General features: G+C 41.5%; 1 protein-coding gene across 12 annotated transcripts in view; it reads right to left on the bottom strand.

The window, feature by feature from the left end:
- Positions 1 to 2,254: 2,254 nt before the first annotated feature.
- The window catches only part of MTCL1 (microtubule crosslinking factor 1), a 190,662-nt gene continuing 171,543 nt past the window's right edge, over positions 2,255 to 21,373 (bottom strand). For 8 of the 12 annotated variants that reach the window (XM_090039705.1, XM_090039698.1, XM_090039696.1 and 5 more), the window contains 4 exons: positions 18,548 to 18,853; positions 15,017 to 15,048; positions 11,977 to 13,531; positions 2,255 to 3,474 (listed from right to left, as the gene is read on the bottom strand). In XM_090039705.1, coding sequence (XP_089895831.1) covers positions 3,280 to 3,474; positions 11,977 to 13,531; positions 15,017 to 15,048; positions 18,548 to 18,853 — 2,088 coding nt within the window. In that variant the 3' untranslated portion in view covers positions 2,255 to 3,279. Of the gene's footprint in view, positions 3,475 to 6,352; positions 6,411 to 11,976; positions 13,532 to 15,016; positions 15,049 to 18,547; positions 18,854 to 21,373 lie in introns of all 12 variants that reach the window. The other 4 variants (XM_090039707.1, XM_090039706.1, XM_090039703.1 and 1 more) reach the window with 2 other exon arrangements.

Here is a 21,373-nt window from a genome sequence, read left to right on the forward strand (position 1 = left end):
TACTATTCTAACAGGAACTAAAACTTAAAGCAAATATGATGCCTAAAGAAGCACACAGTATATCAACGTTAAAAGAAACAGTACCATATACAATGGCAAATGCACAATACATCACACAAATGTATGTAAGAAAACCTTTGCTGTGCCAACAGATTCTGAGACAATGCATTATACAATGGCTGACATTAAGGTTAACACTTACCTACAGCTGGACCATCTCCCTTGTGATCTTCCTTGACAGATGTGATCTCTGCTATTGATATGGTCTCAAGTGAAATTGTGAGAGCCAGAAACAAAGCTTTCTAGGGCAAAAATGCTCAATTTTGGAACAGACTCCAGAAGGAAAGATAAATTGACTATCTTCAGGACACTGTAAGGTTCACCCATTTTCCAAGTTCTTCCTTCCATAATAGAAAGCAAGAAAATGCTAATACAGAAAAGATACTAAATAAAATCCTAAAAGAGTTCTTGGATCCTATGAAGTCAATATACTCAAAGGAAAGGGAATGAATTCACCTGAACTTCATCAGCGCAATAATTTTAAATATTTTTTTCTTACATAAAAATATATATTTGATATATTTGGTACATAATACAGTAGCGGGCAAAACCTCAAATTGATAGTTAACTCTGTAGAGGTATTAGAGGCTGTGAAGCTATATCTTATGAAAAGACTGTGACATTAACTGCAGTATCTTAAGTATGACTGGTTGATAACTGGGGGAAAAGTGGTAGTGCATAAGGTAAATTAAAAAGGTTGAATAGTTGTCATTATGTTTAGTTGATAGCTGAACTTTTGGAAAATTTCCCCTAGATCTACTTTGAAGAGTTTAATTGTAGAGATACATTGTTAGTACAGCACAGAGTATTTTTCTTGAAGCTCATGAAGGAGCTAAACAGGGCTTCAGGGATGGATAGCCTCTATTCACTCTGAAAACAAGGGACAGCAAAGGCAGAAGCCGTGCATGATTTTCCCCTTTTCCTATCAAAGTATGTCAGTCCTGACCTGGAAGGACCCATTCTGAGAAAGAAAGTGAGAGTCAGTTTCATTGTTCATTCATTCCTTTCTCTCGGCGAACACTGTCACATAAAGCTTGTTGTTATTTCATTTTTTATAAGAATACTGTTTCTTACGAGCAGGAATAAAACTACTAAATTGCCATATAGCTCAAACAGCTATTGGACAGCTAATGATTTTCATTTAGTACCTGAGTTGGCTGCATCTTCCTGATGGGGACTTAGAGGTAGACATTTCTAAATGTAAATCAGACGAACAACCATTGTCCTAATCAATGTGCTAACTGAGGTGGCATGATCAATGTCCTGATGGGCAGAAGAAAGGCCTCAGATAGAATGTGTGTTTGGGAGCTGTCCTAAACTGTGGTCCCTGGCATAGTTTTGTTTTTAAAGGGCATTTTCCTTTAATAGCTGTATTAAACTCTTTAGAACTCTGACCATCATTATGTGTCTAGAGGAGCAGAGAAGAAGATAATCCCTTTACACAGATAATCAAGGAAGCCGTTAGGAGTCTCAGGCTGCTTAGATGACTGGTCCTACAAAAATTTCAACCCTCTAGCCACAGACAGACACTGGGCATCAGTTACATTCTGAAAACTGATCTGGGTAAATGGACCTCTTATCAGGCTGAACATATCTAAAGTCTCACAGTTATTTAATACGGTAGTGGTTTGAGTACTTGGTTGCATAGACACTTAAATGACTCTCGGCAGCTGCTGGTAAAGCTATAGTTTTGTTTGTTGCTCTGTAACATTGCTGGTTTCCTTAGAGCTGAGATTTCATACTAGACCAACATGCAGCCTGCCATAAAACTGTATTTTTAGTTGTTTATATTACATACAGTAGCTGATAAGTGGGCTTGCTTTCTCACTTATAAATGATTGCAAACCACAGTAAAAAAATATTATCCAAGAGGTAGGGAAGGAAGGGTCTGTTATCCTAGTGAATCAGATGTTTTCGAGACAACGGCAGGGAAATCTAGAAATCCTCTAAATGTGCTTTATCATAATTTACATATACAACCTGATAGAAGGCCCACTGAAGTCAGGGGGCTATGTGCGTCTGTACACCAGGAACCAGAGCAGTCCCAAAGGGATTATGTACACTTACTTCCTTTACTTAAAGTTGTTTCCATCCCTTCTGTAAGTCTATAAATAAGGAAGGTTTTGGAACCATATGGTCATGGGGGGGAGGCACCTCTTCAAAAATAAATAACCATTCTAAAGCACTCCAGCAGTCTGTAAATACTGAGGGTTTTATTTCCACTTCACATGGTCTCCAACAGACTCTTAAACAAGACCAGTTACAATTTAGTATTCCCAGAGTTCTCAATGTTTTCCCAAAACAAAGTAAGTTCTCAGTAAACACTGTACAGAGCCAGTTGAACCGTTAACAATAATTTAAAAACTTTTTTGTATAGTCAATGCAAGAATACCAACAGTAAAAGTACAGTACAGGTAAATTCACAACAGTATTACAGTGAAACAGATCGACTCACATTTATGTGATGGTAGGAGTACAGTAGCAATATGTACATGCACAAAAGTGCTAGGAACCCAAAGGCATGCAAGTCAAGTATTGTATGTGTATTATACAGCTAAGACTTTCTGAGGCATTCTTATAATTTTTTTCTTGTATTTACCTGTATTTCCCTCCAGCTTATTTAATACATTTCTAGTCAACTAGCTTAATGGCTTTCTTCACTACTTAAAATTTACCGCTTCAGATATATGAAGCACCTTCAAGGACCTTACTTTTTTAAAAATAGGTAACACTGACATGAAAATAGAATAAAATTAACTTAAGAAAAGACCCTAATTTTACATGGAAAAATAACTCCTGAATCCCCCCCAAAAAACAAAATCCAAAACATAACAGTGCAAATATAACAAAAAGGCAGTCAGTATTTGGAGAGAGAGCACGCATTTAATTTCCCTTAAAATGTAATGTACAATTTATTTTAAATCTTATTCTTTATCTTTATATCATTTTTACCTTTTTTGTTAATATACTGTATGTAGAAAAGATGGAGACAAAAATAGTTTTTTGAGCTATGAAAAAATTAAGTTATTACAGGCACATTAACTGTTTCATTCTAGAAACATCTCTGTTTCACAGGTTGGACATTCAGCAGCTGAATTTTAAAACATTCTTTGACCTCTATAACTAGATCCCTCCTTGTCAACAGAGACTGGCCATGGTGATGGTGCTAATATGCAAAGTACAATGAATTATTCTCACGATAATTCATGCAAGCTTGCATCACTGGTTTGGGTTTTCCATTGGCGACTCCTTGCTTCCATATTCCTCAGAGGAAGTAAAATCTCCGGTTGACTGAGACTGTGAGGCAGTAGGGGAATGTGATGCCCATCTTGAAGGTGGGCGCCGATTCGCTGGTCTCTCTGGCCGGGAGAAGCAGGATTCTAGGGACGGAGCTAATGCGGAACAAGGTAGTTCCTTTGCAGTGAAAAGATGGAAAACAGAATTAGTGACTTGTATACTGCCCATTTGGATATGCAATGGGAACACAAAACAAACCAAAGCTAAGGATCCATTGTATCAAAAGACCAAAGCATGCAGCCAACTTCTTTCAGCTAAGTATTTGCATTTATATCTATGATGAATGGAAAAGAAAAGGAAAGAATGAAAGAGACTGGATGGACTGAAGCAGCTGACAAACTTTTGTTTACTAATATTCCTTGGGCTAAAAAGAAAAAGAAATTAAAAAAATATAGATTTACATGATAATTCAATAAAATCCACTATCTGTTGTAGTGCTTCCAAATGTCAAACTGGGAAAAAGTGCCAGTTACTGCATTTTCAAGGGAGTTCAAAATTGGATGTGCTTCAGAGCACAGCCTGAACTGCAGCAAAGACATCTTTAGCTGGAGAGAACAGAATATAGGACTAGTTACTTCTTCCATCTACATTAAATATGAGGCTTGCCTAAAAATTTGAATTGAATATGTATAGCATCTCAGTTCTTAACTGTGCCTGAGCTATAAGCACTGGTGTTCTAGGTTAAAGATGCATCTTCACAGCTGCAACATGGAAGAAAATCTGCAGGTGAGAAAACTTAATTTACTTCAAATCTACATCACCAACATTTCCCTCCAGCAGGATCTGTAGATATTCTGTGTAATTAGAGACAAACTGCACTTGTGATTTTTCACACTGGCATCCTATTTATATTTGAGTTGATAATTACTTCTAACATGGACTTCTCTCCCAAAAAAGTCAGACTGCATGTGGAGTTTTGCCTGCCTACTACATCAGAATGATAGATTATATAAAACAAGGCTGCCTTGTTCTGCCAAAGCAAAAATCGTACATTTCTAAGAGTTACTGTATATCAGAAAATACAAAAGCAAATCAGCTGAGTTTGTCAACATATAGTAATGTATACACAGAGGAAGAGATCACCGGAGAGAGCAAGTTACAATAGTAAAAACAGAATGTAAACTCTGAAATATGATGGTGGAGTTTACAAGCCACAAGATATAAGGTAAGAGCTATGGCATAAGCCAAGGGGAAAAAGAAAAAAAGCAACTGAAGTATAAATTAGAAAGTGAAGAATGTAATATATGTCATGCCATGCAATGTATGGACAGAGAGGGAGAAGTGATCAAACATTCAGAATATTCAAGTAGGTAACATGGTATGACTGTCAGTGAATAAGCAAGATGATGTGCTATAAAAACCATCTTAGATGATCAATTTGGAAAGGAAGAAGGTGAATGTTGTAGGATGGAAGAAAGAATGACAGCTAAGAGGGGCATCACAGAAACAGCCTTCAGCATGTGTGTGTATGCTGTAGACGAGAGCGCTTCACCAGAAACTGGGAAGCCTTTGGGAAGGGCCAACCTCATGCTTTTCACAGTGTATAGCCAAAAAGGGATTCAGCAATACCAAATTACCACTCAGAATAATACTATACTGAGATGTCCTCAGTCCTTCTACCAGGCAATATATTAAGGGAAATGATAGAAGCACTGGTTATCAATGAGCTCTGCAGTCACTTATATGCACACACATGTTTGTGCTGTAAATGTTAAAAAATAGCTGTCTGTAAAAATGACATTAAAGGTTGAAATATAAAATCAATACTAGTAAGGACACTGCCTCCGTGTCCTTACTTCACCTTATCCCATTGTGCCTCAAGGAACATACGGTATGTGAAATCTGCCACTGGGCTCAGCCTTGCTGACAGAAGTCCGTATGTTCAGCCATACCTGCAGGAGGCACCACAGGATGAGATGAGGCTACATTTTTCCTGGTTTGTGACTTAGTCTCTTTTGAAACAACAGGTTTTAATTAATGTTTGGTTTGGTTTTGGCTATCCAAACCTAGCTATAATTGTCTGAATGAGATGGCATTGTAAGAGGCAAAATCGTTTTTAATGTAATCTCCCAATTCAGATGTATATTTCCATAAATGCTGGTCAGCTTTTACAGAAAGCCCTAGTGAAGCACAGCTCATTCTGATCTGCCCTGTACACATATACACAACAACACTCATGGCACAAGCAATTCCTGTGGCTTCAGGGCACACAACAGGCAGCATAATCTTTTAATATGTTGGCTGCAAAGTCAAATTCCTCTAGAAGTCATGGTAAAATGTACATTAACCTTATTTACATTAGCTGTACTTCCTCCCTCTGAATGTACAAGGAAATTAAGCCATTAAAAGGACACTGTCAAACATGTTTTATAAATCAAAATGTTCTTACTCAACAAATGCAGCTACCAAAAATACCTGAAACTGAAATGTTTTCAAATTTTAATTTCCATTTTGCTATTTACTACAATGGTTGATTTTTTTTCATATTGCTAAACTTAACACACTGAACAATGGGATAATTTCAATTTTCAGTTCCAGTTAGATTCATTTTTCATGCACTGACAGAGTACTGCCATATTGAAATGGAAAATATTGCAAGACTGTGTATTTTTTTCTGAAACATTTCCACCAGGAATTTGAAAACAAACAGATGCACCTGTATTGGTCTTAGGTTTTGGAAAACTTACTGCTATGAAACTAAATTTGGGGCCAAATTTGACCTAACAGTGTCCCTTTAACTGTCAAAAAGGCTAATAGGAACCATCTGTGTTCACATCCCACATAATAATGGGAGTATACAGAATAGGCTTCTCCAAAGAACATTATTCTAAGGCAGTAAGAAATGTTTCAAGGGTCGAACTGTATAGACTCAGCTGTTATTGGAAGTCCTGGCTGTCTTATATTTTGCTGTGTCAATTAATATTGCTATTTACATCTCTCCACTAACCCAAAGTTTCAAAACTCAAGTTGGGGAAACAAGGTAGAAAGAACTTACAGCAGTGAGGCAGGCAGGGTTAGAGTCCCCAGGGGGCAGTTAGTAAGACAGTTTGGTTCTGGACAGAACAGACAGAAAAAAAAGAAAGCAAGTAGGTTGGAAATATTTTTTTTTAAATGAAGGCTTATAGTCAGCAAGGAAGAAGTTTTCGAGTGACACTACCCACTCAGATCCTGTTACCATATTACAGGTAAAGAAAATAGAAAAAAGTGACAAATTTAGAGAAGAAAAACAAAAGAAAACAAAAGCCCAACAACCCTATCACTGACTTAGAAGTGGATGGGATTATTAAATAATTCAAGCATTCCTTCTAAGTGAAGCAAGATGTACTATGCCAATTCTGATTTAGGTCAGGGACAAACAAGGTTTGAAGGAGGGATACTTAAAGTAGGATCCTTATTTTTGTTTCTTCTTTGCTATGAAGTGCGTTTGCCTAATAAATCATTAAAAGAAAACCCATTGATGTTTCATGTTACTTAGAAGACACATAAAGCTTTGATTACACATATTTGCTTCACCTTTCAATCTTAGTGCTGTGTAAAAATGACAGTAAAAGGAAGGACCAGCTGAAGAAAAAGCACTTTAATTTTGACCCTCCCTTCCTTCCCTTTTAATTCTTCCCAGTTTCTGAATCATCTAGCTACATGTGTGAAACAATTATTCTGAAGAGAAGAGAAAAAGAGAACACAGCAGATGTAGTTTTTTCCCTGGCTGAAAAGGAGGGCTTCTCTTACATTTGTCCAAGGAGTGTTTTCTGTTCCCAAGCTGCAATACGACCATGTAATTTCTGCGATATTCTTAAAGTCTTTGCCAACCCAGGAAAATGAATCTTCAGGAGGCTTTTGTGTGGCTAATCAGCTAAAGTTATACAAGTCAGACTGCATTTTCAATGGTGATATTTAAAAAGCCCATGATGGCCTATTAAGATAGTGGTTTAGTGAATTAGCAGGATTAAGCACTGTTAGACTGCATTGGGCGGATATGATTTGCTTGTAGGAAGCTCCAGGCGAGTTACAATGAAAACACAGAGCTATTGCTATCTCTGCATATATATCTATTAAACAGATTCCAATATTTTCAGCAGAAATGTAAGAAGAAATAATTAGAACATTCAGAAGCTTAAAAGAAAAAAAAAAAAGAAAAGAAAAAAGAAAAAAGAGAGAATAGCAAAAAACAATAAGCCACCAACTGGAGCTCCATGCAGGTTATAAAGTCATTAATACATCATGCTATGAGTGCAAAGAAAGGCATGCTCTCTATGATACTATGACCACTTCTGCTGGCCAGAAACAGTTGCGGAAAAGTCACTGGAAGACTCCTGGGGCACTGAGCACAGTATGACTTCTAGGTGAGGATTAGTCACTACACTGAGGAATCTTGATTAGCACAAATAGATTTGGGCAGTGTAATCCATCCAAGATATATTCAGTTCCTAAACTTAGTTTCATTTTCAACAGTAAATCTACGTTACATTAATATATCTTGTCAAACACCACTGCACTTTGGAATGTCAAGAAATTAGAGTGGAGTTCACAATATTACTCTTTCAGGAGAGTCTGCACACACTTTTGGGAGATGGCAGGACACTCAGTGGCTGTAAACCAGGGGCAGGCAATTATTTTGGGTGGAGGGCTGCTTATCCAGTTTTGGCAGGCTGTTGAGGGCCACATGGGTAGCCCCGCCCCTTGGCGGGTGTCCCACCCCCTGGTCACCATCTTGGGACCAATATCCCAAAGTCTTTGGTCCCAAGATATTGGGACATTGGTCCCATGTCCCGAGGTCAGCACCAACTGGGCCCAAAGCGAGGCACAGGCTGGCAGGGGTCTGTGGGGCCAGGCTGGGCTGCACCAGCAGGGAGAGTGGGGAGCTGGCCTGGCTCCATAGAGCCCCTGCCGGCTGAGACCCCGTGATCCTGCCACCCTGCTCTGGGCCCCGCCGGCACTGGCCCTGGGACACTGGTGCAGGCCCTGTGCTCCTGCTGGCTCCCTGCCCACTCACTGCCAGTGCCCCCCCAGCCCCGCAGCACAGGCGGGAGACAATGCACAGCCCCAACCCCCTGCTCGCTGGCAGGGAAGAAGCTGGTGCTGAGCACGGGGAAAAGTGGCCCTTCGCCCGCCCCATGGCCAGCACTCCCTGCTGCAGCTGCTCGCAGCCCACAAGGGGCTATCCTGAGCAGGCACAGGCAGCCCCACGTAGGCTGCAAGTGGCTATAGTGCAGGGTGCCGGCCATGGGGCGAGTGAGGTGCGCGTTTTGCCCTGGCGCCCTGTGCTGCAGCTGCTCACAGCCTGTGCGGGGCTGTCCTGAGCAGGCACAGGCAGCCCCATGTGGGCTGCAAGCAGCTGCAGTGCAGGGCGCCAGCCACGGGGTGGGGGAAGGGCCCCCCCGCGCTCAGCTTTTCTCCAGGCCACTTTTCCCCAGGCGCCTTCCTTGCACTTCCACCACCCCTTCCCCATTACCTGTAGTTCTAGTGTGGGGCAGCTGCACCGCCCCAGGCCAGAAGCCCTGGCTGGGTATTCTGGCTGAGAGGGTGGGGCCAGGTAGGCCCTGCCGGGGCTTCCCCTGGGTCCTACTACCCTTGGTTCCTGTAATTTTTTATTCTGAGATGTGTGCATAAGCCTCAAACTCCATCATATATTACAAATAAAAATTTCAAATTTGTTTATGTTTAACTCTTTCTCTTTCTGCTGGTATGTCTCCTTAAACATGAAGGTACCTATTCCAGGATCTAGATCAGTGATCCTCAGCCAGGGTACCATGGATAAGGGTGCCATGCAATTTTAGCACTGTTAAGTGTGCAAATACATACACATAATTCACAACCCCCCCCCCAGATTTCAACAGCAGTTTTTCTGTTGCAAAGAACTCAGAAAGATTACAATATGTCATGGTGTTTTTAAAACCATAAATTCTTATTTGACATCTCTAGGTTTACCTTGTGAATCATGTTTATACACCTAACAGTGTTAACATTGTGTGACACCCCGTGAAACCCCTGAAAAGATCTCAATGTACGCAACGCTGCCATGGCACCCTGATTAAGAATTACTGCTGTACTATTTTTTCATAGTCAGAAAATGAGTGAAAGTTAAGAGCTGACTTTTTGCGGGGTGCCTTGAGTCTAGTGATGGGTGACTTGAGTCTGAAAATGGTAAGAACCACTAGGATGCTCTGCTGTCATTTATAAGAACATTCAGTACAAACAACAGAGAAGCAATCTTCATCTATTTAAGTCCATTACAACAACAACAAAATTGCAGATCAAATTCTCTCACAACTCATGTTCCCAGAATCTAGCTTTCCCAAATGGGCATAAAGCCATGACTTAAAGGTCAATGAATTAAGGCTATCTGGGAAGGTAAGACTGAACCTCTAAATTAGAGGGGTCCTGAATGAGAACAGGCATCCTTACCAATAATTCCCTCATTTATAAGCCACCGGTGTTTCAACTCTAGCTCTGTAGATCTCAGGGGAACAAGGGGAGACAGTGGGTGTTTATAATACTGTCACAAAAATGCTTACTGACAAGCTAAATTAGCTCCGGCTGAGCTCAATACTCCTCATTCACTGGTGGCTAAGCTCCTACCAGTATCTTGATTAACTGTGGGCCAGCAACCTTTTCAAGCTGAGGCTGGAACAACTCAGGTCCAAGCCAGTGTGGACTGGGTAGATTTGGCAGCACATCATTAGCAAGTGTGGGTTGCCTCTACCTGTGCCAGGGCCAAATAGCTGCATGCTGTGCCAGCACCACCACTGCTATTCTCAGCCCTGCCACTTCACAGCTGGGGTGGGGGCACAGCTGCCAACTGATGAGGAGCTATACTTGGGATGGGCAGCTGGGAACTGTGTCCATGTTGCTGCCACTGCTTTTCATTACTTTTTCACTCAGTTCTCTGTCACTTGGAAGCTGCACCCAGGGAACAGGGGATGGGAAGCAGCAGCGATGTGGGCACAGTTTCCAGTGGCCCAGCCCAAGGCAGGTCCACGCTGCCCAGCCCCAGCATGGGTGTGGGCAGAGGCAAAATCCTCCAGTAGGTCCATGGACTGTTTGTTGCTGAACCCTGCTTTATACCATACTGCCATAATCATCACAATCACCATAATCATTCTACTTTTATCTGCATAAAGTCTGGCCAGCACTCAACCACACACCTCATGTTGGACAGGAAATGATGGTATGGAGCTAGATAACATTTGCAAACTGAAAACACTTCACCTAGTACTTCCTCACAAATTCTGCTAACAGTCTCACATCCATGAGTGGAAAGACAGCACTGAGCTGTGAAGTAACACTCAGGAGAAAATAAGTAGGGCAGAAGAGCTAATATACAATATTTCCTTCTGGGATATCTAACAGAATAGAATGAAGTCACTCAAGGGCAGGAATCATCAGCCACCCAAGGGCACCTCTGGAGGACTCATCTTTTTTCTCATAATCTGTTGCATAAGCAATAGCTGAGAAATCTGCTGGTAGTATTAGACATCTACCCAAACCTCCAACTCACCTTTATGATACTTCTGTCACCACCCTATCCTAGGGCTGGCCAGGGACCAGTTCAGCCCCTGGTTCAATCTTTTTGCGCTGCCTGGATGAGACTCAGATTTATTCCAATTTGTACCCAGTTGTCAATAGTCCTAAGTACACCATGGACTGCTAGAACACAATGGAGATACTGGAGTGATATGAAAAGGACAAAATAGGGCATAGAATCTAACCAAAGATCAATCATTGGCAAGCATTGTTTCTGTACCATGCTAAAGTTAGAATCCAGCTGAGATGGGTTGAGATATTTAGAGATGTCAAGACACTTAAAAAATTGTTACACCACACGTTTATCCATAAACAGTAATAGAAGATCATTCTGTAATTGAGCATTAGTTCAACTTTGCATTCCCCCTAATTTTTTTTGCTTGTAGGAGATCTGACCCAGAACATTTAGGTAACCCTCATAGAATAAATTATGATTCGTAATTTTTTCAGAGCTGAATAAAATATGGATATTTATTTCTTTACAATAGGCTTGGGTCTTGAGTGGTCAATTTTTAGATAATTTTGCAAGGCTGCAAGAATACATTTTCAAGATTTATGCCATTAGATCACATTTATATTGAGAATCTAGAGCCAAGCTTATTTCAAAATATCCAGAAAAGTGACCTGTTTTTTTGGTCATGGTGCGAGAAAGAAAATCTATTGTAGGCACTACTTTTACCGTAGATTTTTACCAAATGAATGGTCTGTGCTGGTTTGGAAAATGATATATGCTACCATTTCTTTCATTATAAAAATTCCCTCCAAACATGCAGTTTTTCTAGAACATCCATAATTACCAATGTGCTTGATGACAAGAAACCCTGATTTCTGACATGTGATGGGGGAGAACCATTACCATTTGTGCACTTTAAAGTATAAGTAAAGAAAGAAATTTAAGTGTAATCTCTGTAGAATTGAGAGATACTCTTTTTTTCCTGTCTTGTACAGTTAATATTCAATGGGTCGATGGCTGATGCTCCAAGGTGATACCACAGTACCAAAAGAATAAAGATAAACACTTAGAATAATAAAAGCTCTGGTAACATTTCCTTAAGGAAAAAGAAAAAAAATATTGCAGGAAAAATAACTCATTACCTCAATGGACCCTTGTTCTATTTTGATTATTTCTCCTGTGCTGTTGTCATTGCTAAGATTTGGCGGGCTGTGTGAGACTAGTCTTTTCTCTTCCTTTAAGGCATGCTCCAAAAGTTTCTTATTCAATATCCTGGCAGCATTTTCTGTAAGAGTGTATCCTGGAGGAGCAGATAAGTCCTGCCTGATGTTTGCCACCTCAGCCCCTTCTTCTTTTTGCATCTCTGCACCCAAACGTAGGGGACTGGGTGATCTACCACGGGCACACATTTCCTGCATAGGCCCCAGGTCTGACCTGGGTTCTGCTGATCTAGAGCGGCTGCTAGACCTGGTGCATTTTTGGAAAGTCTCATGAAAAACTGGGGTGTGGTCAATAATATTGAACAAACTGGACAGGCCATCATTAATGGTGGTGTGAACTGGACTCTCCCTCGTAGTAGTTGACCTCGCCCAAGCTGACTCACTGAATCCTTTCTGAGGTGTACCTGGCAAAGCCCGGTTATTTGGCTGATCTATTTTTGGAAGGATTTTCCTTTGTAACTTTGGAGAACCATATTTTGGAGAACAACAAGTACGTTCAAACTTGGCCTGGACCTTTTCAATAGCAGGGGCCACTTGCCTGCTCCTTAAGCTTCTAGATGGTGATGAGACAGGTGTGGAGCCCCCCTTGGGTGTTAGACACTTGTGTGGACTGCTGGTGATACTACGCAAGGTTTCGGTCTGCAGGCCAACACTGATAGTCTGGGTGGTCTGCGTTCCTGTTGTTCTCACACCATTGGTTTGACAAGCTGTGTCCTTAAACTGAGGATCCGCTGAATTAGAATTAGAACGTATTGCATTTCTGACAGAGAAAGCTACCTCCTTCATATCATCACTCATGTTTTTGGACAACTCCAGGCTATGCAAGGGTGATGCAAAGCCTACAGTAGTGCAGATTGGACGCTCAATGGGATGAAGACCACTTTCCAGAAATTCTTTACGGTGTTTGGTGAGGTCACAAGACCATCTGCCAAACACATCTGAGGAAGCACCTCTTGTTTCACCAATGCTCCCCATTGCTTTGGTCACGGAAAACAAAAAGTCCGGCTCAACCTGCTTTTTTCCTTCGCTGCCACCTATCGTTGAATTATCAAACCTACGGATAAGTGGCGGACTGTGAAAGACCCTAACTCCTGCTTTTTCTGTTACAACGTGACTCCTCAAAGGTTGCTTCTGGCAGTGTTCTGGGCTGGTCAGAGTATTTGTTGTCATAGTGACACTGGTGGTGAGGTACCATGATGATGCTTGGAATGGATCTGAACTTGGGTCACTCCCTGCTTTTCCAATCTCTGTCCTTTCTGCCCAGGCTTCTGTGGGCTTTTCTGTAGTCCCAGTGTGGTTCCTTGGGTTACTGTAATCCCAATTTTTGTTGAATTCCTCAATGTATTTCAGATCATCAGGAGAGAGGGGAGGTGTTATATCATCCTTGCTGCTAGAAGATGGCAAGGTCTTATCAGGGAGGAATGGAGAAATATCCATCAAACGTTGGAACTCTGACATGGAGGAAACAGACATTGCCCTGATGAGAGAAACACAAATATTAATTAACATTAAAACATTAATACTGCACATGCTTATAGAAATATTAAAGAAATATCAGCCTCACCTGAACACTGCTATAGAATCATTTCTACTTTAAAAGATAACAAAAAATGGATCCCAAGCATCCTTATCAAGTCATGTACAAAACCATTTCCTTTTTTCTTAAATCCCTTTTATAGCTTTTTGAATTGCTGTATAATACAAGCAGGCCTGATGGGTCATTAAATGTAAGAAACACTTAATTCATGCCTCTTATTCTACTATTTTCTCAAGCATTATTGCTTGGGGAAAAACATTTAAAATATATAGCTTTAGAACAGATTTTAAACGTAAATTATCCATTAAAATGAATCTCTATAACACCAGGAGGCATATTTTTTAAAGATGCAAATGGCAGAAATGAATAGAGTGGTACTGAGTACTACAACTTTCACTGAAGTCAATGAGCCCTCACAGGCAGATGATACTTCTCAGCCCTCTGAGCCTTGAGGCTACCATATTTACCTCATTTCATGAGTTTGGCTCATGCTGCAACTTAACAAAAGCAAATTTCTAACTGGTGGAGAAACTGTGGTATATTACACAGAATTTTTGGGCTTTCATAAAGTTTGTTAATTACTAGAAAGTAAAAGCATCTAATTGAATTTTTTGATTGCTTGACTGTAAGGAAAGTCATAACACACTGGAATCATTCTGGATGGAAAAGACTATATAAATGTAAATCATCCTAATTATCTATGCACACCCAATATGCAAATTCAGACTAGATGGGTAGACCATGAGTAACAAAGGATGCTGACAAACATGGAAAAAACAAAACAAAAAGTGCTTTACTGGAAGAAGCAGTGCATTAGTTCAACCTGAACTATATAAATCGGGCGCTTCAGAAGGGCTTTTTGAGCTTTTATTAAAAACTAATTAAATCAGCCATTAGATAAAAACACAAAAAAAGCCCTGCTGAAGCGCCCTATCTGGGCAGAGGTTGGGTGAGCCAGGTCAAACTAATGTGATGTCTCTTCTCGGCATGTGCTAGGCTTGGTGCAAGGGTGTACAGAGTTTAAAGTAAAGCACTGTTTTGGTTTTTTTTTTTACATGTCTGTAAGTAGTAAGTTTGATTATTTTTATAGTGTGGTATTGTAGTGAATAAAAAAAAACATTCTACACCAAATTTTTAATGAAGACTAGGGTCAGATTCAGACTTAGTGCAGGCTGCTACTCTATTCATTTCAATAGTGCACCTATTTGTCCCATGGCTGAATTCAGCCCAATGTAACTAGCAAGAGAAGAAAAGGCCTATATCGTGGCATATTTAACTGCTGGGTAAATCCATTTATCTGCTTTCCAGTCTTGTTCTGGAGCAGCAAAGTTGTATCACACCAGGGTTTGTGGCAAAGCCACAAATGAGTCCAACGTTTTGTCAGTTAGCTAGCTGTCTGGTGCTTTTCCCATCAGCTTTACTCACCTTTGAAGATTTCCTTTGTGCGCTTCTTCTTCCTGCAGTGAAAAAAAGACAAGTTATTTGTGAACCTGTACATGGCTTATAATATTAGTGCTTTGCCTAAAGTAGTTTGCCATTTGTTCCTGATAGCTCCATAACTTTTTTTTTTTCAAAAAATGACCAATTTCTTTCCTGAGAGAGAAATTTGAGTGGTACATCTGTGTACTGTCCTTTTTAATACACATGTATGAATGCTGTCACTTCCAAATCTGAAAATATCTTCACTTTTAACTAGTCCATGTGCGTATGAAACAAAAGGAGACTTAAATGACAATCCTCCAAAAGTGCATATTAAAGTTCTGGTTCATATCTGTGTGGGTGAATTAGCTCTTTGGAGCTAATCTGTTTCAAATTAAAGACCTTGCTGCAATAAGAGAGAAAAATGTGGTCTTTTGACATAAGGCTTTATTATAAATTCTCTAGGTACCAACAAATGGCACCAGTTGAAACTCATTAAACTAGATATATTAAATGTGTGGGAAGACTATTACTTGTTTCATCTGGGGAATACCTACAGCTTCCTAACAGCATTTAGGTGTTGTTAGAGCAATTATTCCCCAGTGACAGCTCCCATAATTAGTTTCTTAAAACTGGGTTTTCCTCAAGCAACTGATCTAGGGTTATTTTTGGTATTTATTTATATTACTGTATACTGTGTTACTATTAAATGTACAAAATATAAACTAAGCAACATAAAAGTATGAGTTTAGAAACAAAAAAATACTAGAATTTAGGATTTGATTTGATCCCATAAAAGCAAGAAAATTCCTGAAGATTAAATTACTGGACAAAAATAGCACCTTTTGCTCAATCCAGAATTATATTGAAGGACTAGGGGCCTGATTCCCTAGATTTCATTTTCTTTTCTTGTGCATTAATTAAGCTCCAGTTTTACCTGAGCAAGCCCACTGAAGGGAACGAGTTTGTACAAGTTTCTGTAAAACATGGTTTGAAGGCAAGCAGTCTGCCCAAACGACATTAGGGACCTAACCCCATTAGCAGAACCTTCATTTAAAAATTTGTGAAAAGGGGCAACAATGTATGAAAAGGGCAAAATAATCCTCCAAATAAGCTTGACTCTCAGATAACAGGGTGCATTTAAAGTGCTGGAAATAGAAAAGAATATTTCCAGCACTCAAAAACATCTGAGACAATAAACACTGAACTGCCCCATACCATCTATCAAATATATCTATTCTACTAAGGAGAGGCAATGTATTTTTACACACCCCCACACTCATATCCACTGACACACACTTATAAGTGACTACAAGAAAAAATTCGAAAATATTTCCTGAATTATTTAGACTTTCTGCAAAACTTCACTGGGACCCAAAGTTCACCTATTGTGGCATGGTTGGACCATTCTGGGTTTTGCCTTAATATAGGGGTACATGACTGACAGATACATGATCAGTTTAAGACTCTTTATATTACCAGTGCTTGCTAATTTGTTAATTATATTGTTAATTTTAACAGAAAGGAACCACAGTCAATCAATCCAAACTAATACTCAATGTCAGGTCATGGCCTCAAACCCAAGGACTTGGTATGCCTGCAGCAGCCACTCCTTCCTGCCTGCTACCGCTCCAGCTTACCATCAAGGCTGAGCAAAGCTGGCCAGAAACCTCCCTTTGGGGCTGACCATCCACCCACTCCTTGCCACTGGAGTGGCCAGCCAGGGTAAGCTGACCCTTTACTCCCTCCCACATAAACCCTTGACCCAGAAGAGGAACTGTTTGGGCAATCGTACCCAAACTGCCTATCTGTTCCTTCTGGCTTGTGCTTCTGTTTGCGCTCTGCTTTGTCTCCTGGCTATCTGATCTGGCTTGCTTTCTGACTCCACGCTCTGTCTGATCCTTTGACCTCCTAACTCGGTCTATACCTAAACCCTGTTCTCTACTTGATCTCCTGACTGCTCAACCCAGCTTGCCCTCTGACTTCCTGACTCAGCTTGCTCCCAGATCCAGTTCTCAGGCTGACCATCTGGTTTCCCAAGCTAGTATGCACCTGGATTCTGCTCACTCTTCCCCACTCTGGTTGGCACCTCAAATCCTGGGTGCACACCCTAGACAAGGCAGTTCAAACAATGAATCCAGAACGTCACTCAGTAGCACCAATTATTTACTGATGTTGAATGATAAGGTAGTTTTCAACAATGAAGCTGTATGACCTGAGCACTTCTTAAAGTACAGCCCTACCTTTTTGCATTTTTTTAAAACTGGAGGGGTGTTTGCTCTTGTAATCTATGCATAATCCAGTATAAATAATAATAAAAATGGTCAGTTTCTAATCCTCCACCTTGGCTTGTGGCTGATGAATATCTTAAGATCCTTTTGGTTTCATTAGATTATATTAACTAATTGCTGGTTTCCTACCAGGATTAACACCTACTCAACACACAGTATGACAACTAGGGATGGACCAATAGAGATTTTGGGGGCCGATACTGATAGCCAGTTTTTAAGGAGGCATATTGGCCGATACCGATCTGATTTCTGATACAGCATGGAGAGCTGCATGCAGCTGGTAAGTCTGATGTGGTGGAAGGGGAGGGGGGAGGGAAGAGGCATGGAGGGGCAGATCAAGGCCCCTGTGATGAGGAGTGGGGCTGGGGCTGAGGCAAGTGATGTCCAGTTGGGGTGGGGCAGGGTAGGGCATGGGATGTACCTGCAACTTGTCCAGGGAGCATGGGGTGGGGTGGGGAGAAACAGCTCCTGCCACTCCACACATCCTGGGAGGGCATGGGAAGACTGCAGCTGCAGGCTGGGGTGGTGCTAGGTTCTTCCCGGTGCATGGGAGGGTGATGTTGGGGTCAGGCTGTGCTCAGGGTGGGCAGTGGCAGCACTGGAAGAGGGCTATGGGGGGGCTGCAGCCCCTCAAAATTCACTGCAGCCCCCCTCCCAGTACTGCCACCACCTGTCCCAAGTGCAGCCTGGCCAAACCTCCTCCCCACATGCCAGGAAGAGCCACCCTGGCCCCAGCCCACAGCTGCAGCCTGCCCTGCCCTCACCCCATGCAGACATGGAGGCGCATGCTTCCCTATGCCCTCCCAGGGTGTGTGTAGCTGTGGGAGCCACCCCACTTCCCCCTGGGCCACCCAGACGAGTCATGGCTCTGTCCTGCACCTTGACTCACCCCAGCTGGACAGTGCTTGCCCCAGCCCCAGCCCCACTCCTCCCTCACTACAGGGGCCTTGATCTGCCACCCCACACTTCTTTCCTACCCCTTCCTCCTCCCCTTCAACTACAACAGACTTACAAGCTGCACGCAGCTTTCCACACTGCCGGACTGAGCTGCCTATGTGCTGTGCAGTGGCTGTGCACATGCATGGGCATTTAATCGGCCAAATCAGGTCGATTTCTGATACACTCAATTTTCTTTCTTTATATTGCTGCCAATATGATATCAGACCAATGTATTGGTACACCTGTAATGACAGCTACCCTGATTATGATATAATTAAGGATGTGACTGGGGAAAAAAAAAACATACTTCAGGTAGACAAGTCAAGAACTTCTCCTGCTCTAATCTTCGAGGCTGAGGCTCCTCAGATTCATCAGGAGAATCCAAAGACAGTGATTCAAGAAAGAGGTTTTCTGTGGCAGTGCATCTATCACTTTCCTTCAGCTTAGACAGTGATCGATCATCGAACTGTATGGCATCTGAATCAGAGTAGGATCTTGTCCCCATTGGACGAGGCACGTGAAGGTTCCCCTGGGTTGAAAACGGACGAAGGTTATTCTCTTTTTGGTCACAAAGGAAACTGTCTCCTCTCTGTGGATTCACTTCTTTCTGAAGCTGCAAAGGAACAGAGTAAAACTGAAATTACCACAGATGTAGTCTGTCAAAATCTGCATGCATTTTCTAGAGACCTTGGCTTTTCAAGGCTCTGTTTCTTCACTGTGAATGCTGCAGCTCAGGATATATGGCATCATCTAAAATATTCAGTAGAAATATGCAGACTTGTACTATTCTATGACTGCATGATGCAGAGGATGAGAGATTCCACAGTAGGAAACAGCAATTTAATACTGTGAGTGGGCTCTTGTATACAGGAGGAGAAAAGAAGCATGGAAGAAAATCTACATCACACCCACTAATACTTGATTGTGAATTGTTGCTTGCAGTTACGGTTCCTCAACCCACAGATCAGAAACATGCTTATTCCTAAATTAATTAATTTTCCAACATTGAAAAAATATTTTGTTTGATCATTTTAGTAAGAAAATTATTGCATTGGTATTAAGACTTTACAGAGATCCAATGAGATCCAATCTGACCAGAAGAAAGAATATTTTTTTTCCAGGAATCAAATATTAAAACAGTTCAATGAAACTCTTGAATTTCTCTGGAAACTTACCATGAGTGTACTACACATGGCACTCAGAGGCAGTAGTCTTAGTTTGGACTTTGGCCTGTATCAATGCTTGGCTCTAGGGATACTAGCAATACAGTATGTGTTCATGTCCGAATGGGGAGCTGTTTAGAGGATTTCAAAACACTGCTCTTCATTTTTTGAATTACTTTTAATAATAATGCTCTCATAAATCTGATTTTTAAAGGCAGAAAATCAAAGTTTTCTCAATTTAAATTTCTCTCACTAAGATATCCTACAACAATGCAATTATAAGCTCAGGAAACTTTCTGGAATCCCAAAACAAACATGATTCTTTTGGACTCTAAAATATCAGAGCTGTATCTTTCTAGTAAGACTAATTCCAAACTCTTGTTTCTTGATGCTGAAAATGCTCTTTTATAAACAGCAAAATTTAAAAACCTGTAGCCACTGCATAGTAAATGACCAGAATACATACCAGAGCACTGCAACAAACTTGAGTGTGGAATTGAGTGCGCATGTGTTTAAAGAAGGTACATGTTGGCATGAGAAGCATTAAAGGGACTAATTCTGCATTTCTTAAAACCAGATAGTGCGTGGAACTAGAAGTCAAGATTAATTAATGACAATATTAAAAATAAATTAGGCAAATAATTTTCATTCAAGTTACAACTGTAACATGACTAACGGTATTTTTCTAGTAATAATGGAATGTCACTAGAAACTTATATTTGCTGGTAAAACTGACTGTAAGGGTTTGAGAACATTTTTTGCAAGGTCCAGGGAGTCAATAAGCTCCATCATTTAGGACACAGAGGTTGTGGACAGACATTACTATTGTAGTACTACAAACACCATAGTAGCACTACAAAAGGCAAGGGGACAGACACATGCCTGCCCCTGCAGCACTGTAAAAATGACGGAAGAACAACAGAAATGAGGGGGACTGAAAGGGGCACTGAAAGGGGGACTTCTCTGTAGTGTTACATTTTGTAGCACCCCATGTAGTATGGATCCAGTGCGACATAGTGTTACACAGAGACTCTCAGTTCCCCAGCATCCCACATTCCTCTGTGCTCTTAGCCTCGGATAAGGGAAGCAGGGATTATGGAGTGGATAGTCGCTAAGTGCAATCTAGGGGAAGTCCAGCCTGCCTGCTCTGCACCTGTCCCCTCACCCTGGGACTGGGCTGTCAGTGAGCACAAACTTACTGGCAGCCCAGTTTCAGCCTCAGTGCCATACTCACTGGTAGCAAGCTTATCTCCAGCAGCGGCAGGTGCAGATGCTTTAGAGGAAGAGCACTGAATTGGGTATATGTAGAGTGAGCAATCCCTGTTCATAGATTCACAGATTGTACGGGGCTGGAAGGGACTTTGCAGGAAACAGGCTTAGGAACAGAGGCTTTATTACCTCAGCTCTGGGACAGATCATTGGGTCCAGCCCATCTGCACTAGACAGGAAAGACAACTAGGGTCAGGTGACCCCAGTGAGGTGACTGTCCAGTCTCCTCTTGAAGTTTTTTAGGGTAGGTGATTATACCACCTCTGGAGGGAGTTTATTCCACAGTCTGGACAGCCTAACTATAAATAAGTGTTTCCTAGAGTTAAGCCTGAATCACCCTCCCTGACATCTACCATCTAAACAAGATGCCAAAAGATACATCTCTGACACTTCTGTTTAATAGTTATTAATAGAACTATCATCCATGAATCTGTCTAGTCCCTTTTCGAACCTGGCTATCTTACTGCTTCTACAGCAGGGGTGGGCAAAGTCCAGCCCACAGTGGACTCAATTTCCTAGCAGCCCCTGCCCACCTGGCTGGCACTGGTCTCCATGGAGACCCCAGCGCAGTCATGCTGTGATAGCACAAGGCTGGGGTTTCTGTGGAGACTGGCCCCAGCAGTGCTGGCAGGACGAAGCTGCTTCAGGGCCAGGCTGGGATCTTGCAGCGGTAACAGCATGGTCCAGAGCCAAGGCACAGC

The sequence above is a fragment of the Crocodylus siamensis genome, chromosome 3 (assembly GCF_052110815.1).
Source record: "Crocodylus siamensis isolate JL-2025a chromosome 3, ASM5211081v1, whole genome shotgun sequence".
Lineage (NCBI taxonomy): Eukaryota > Metazoa > Chordata > Crocodylia > Crocodylidae > Crocodylus > Crocodylus siamensis.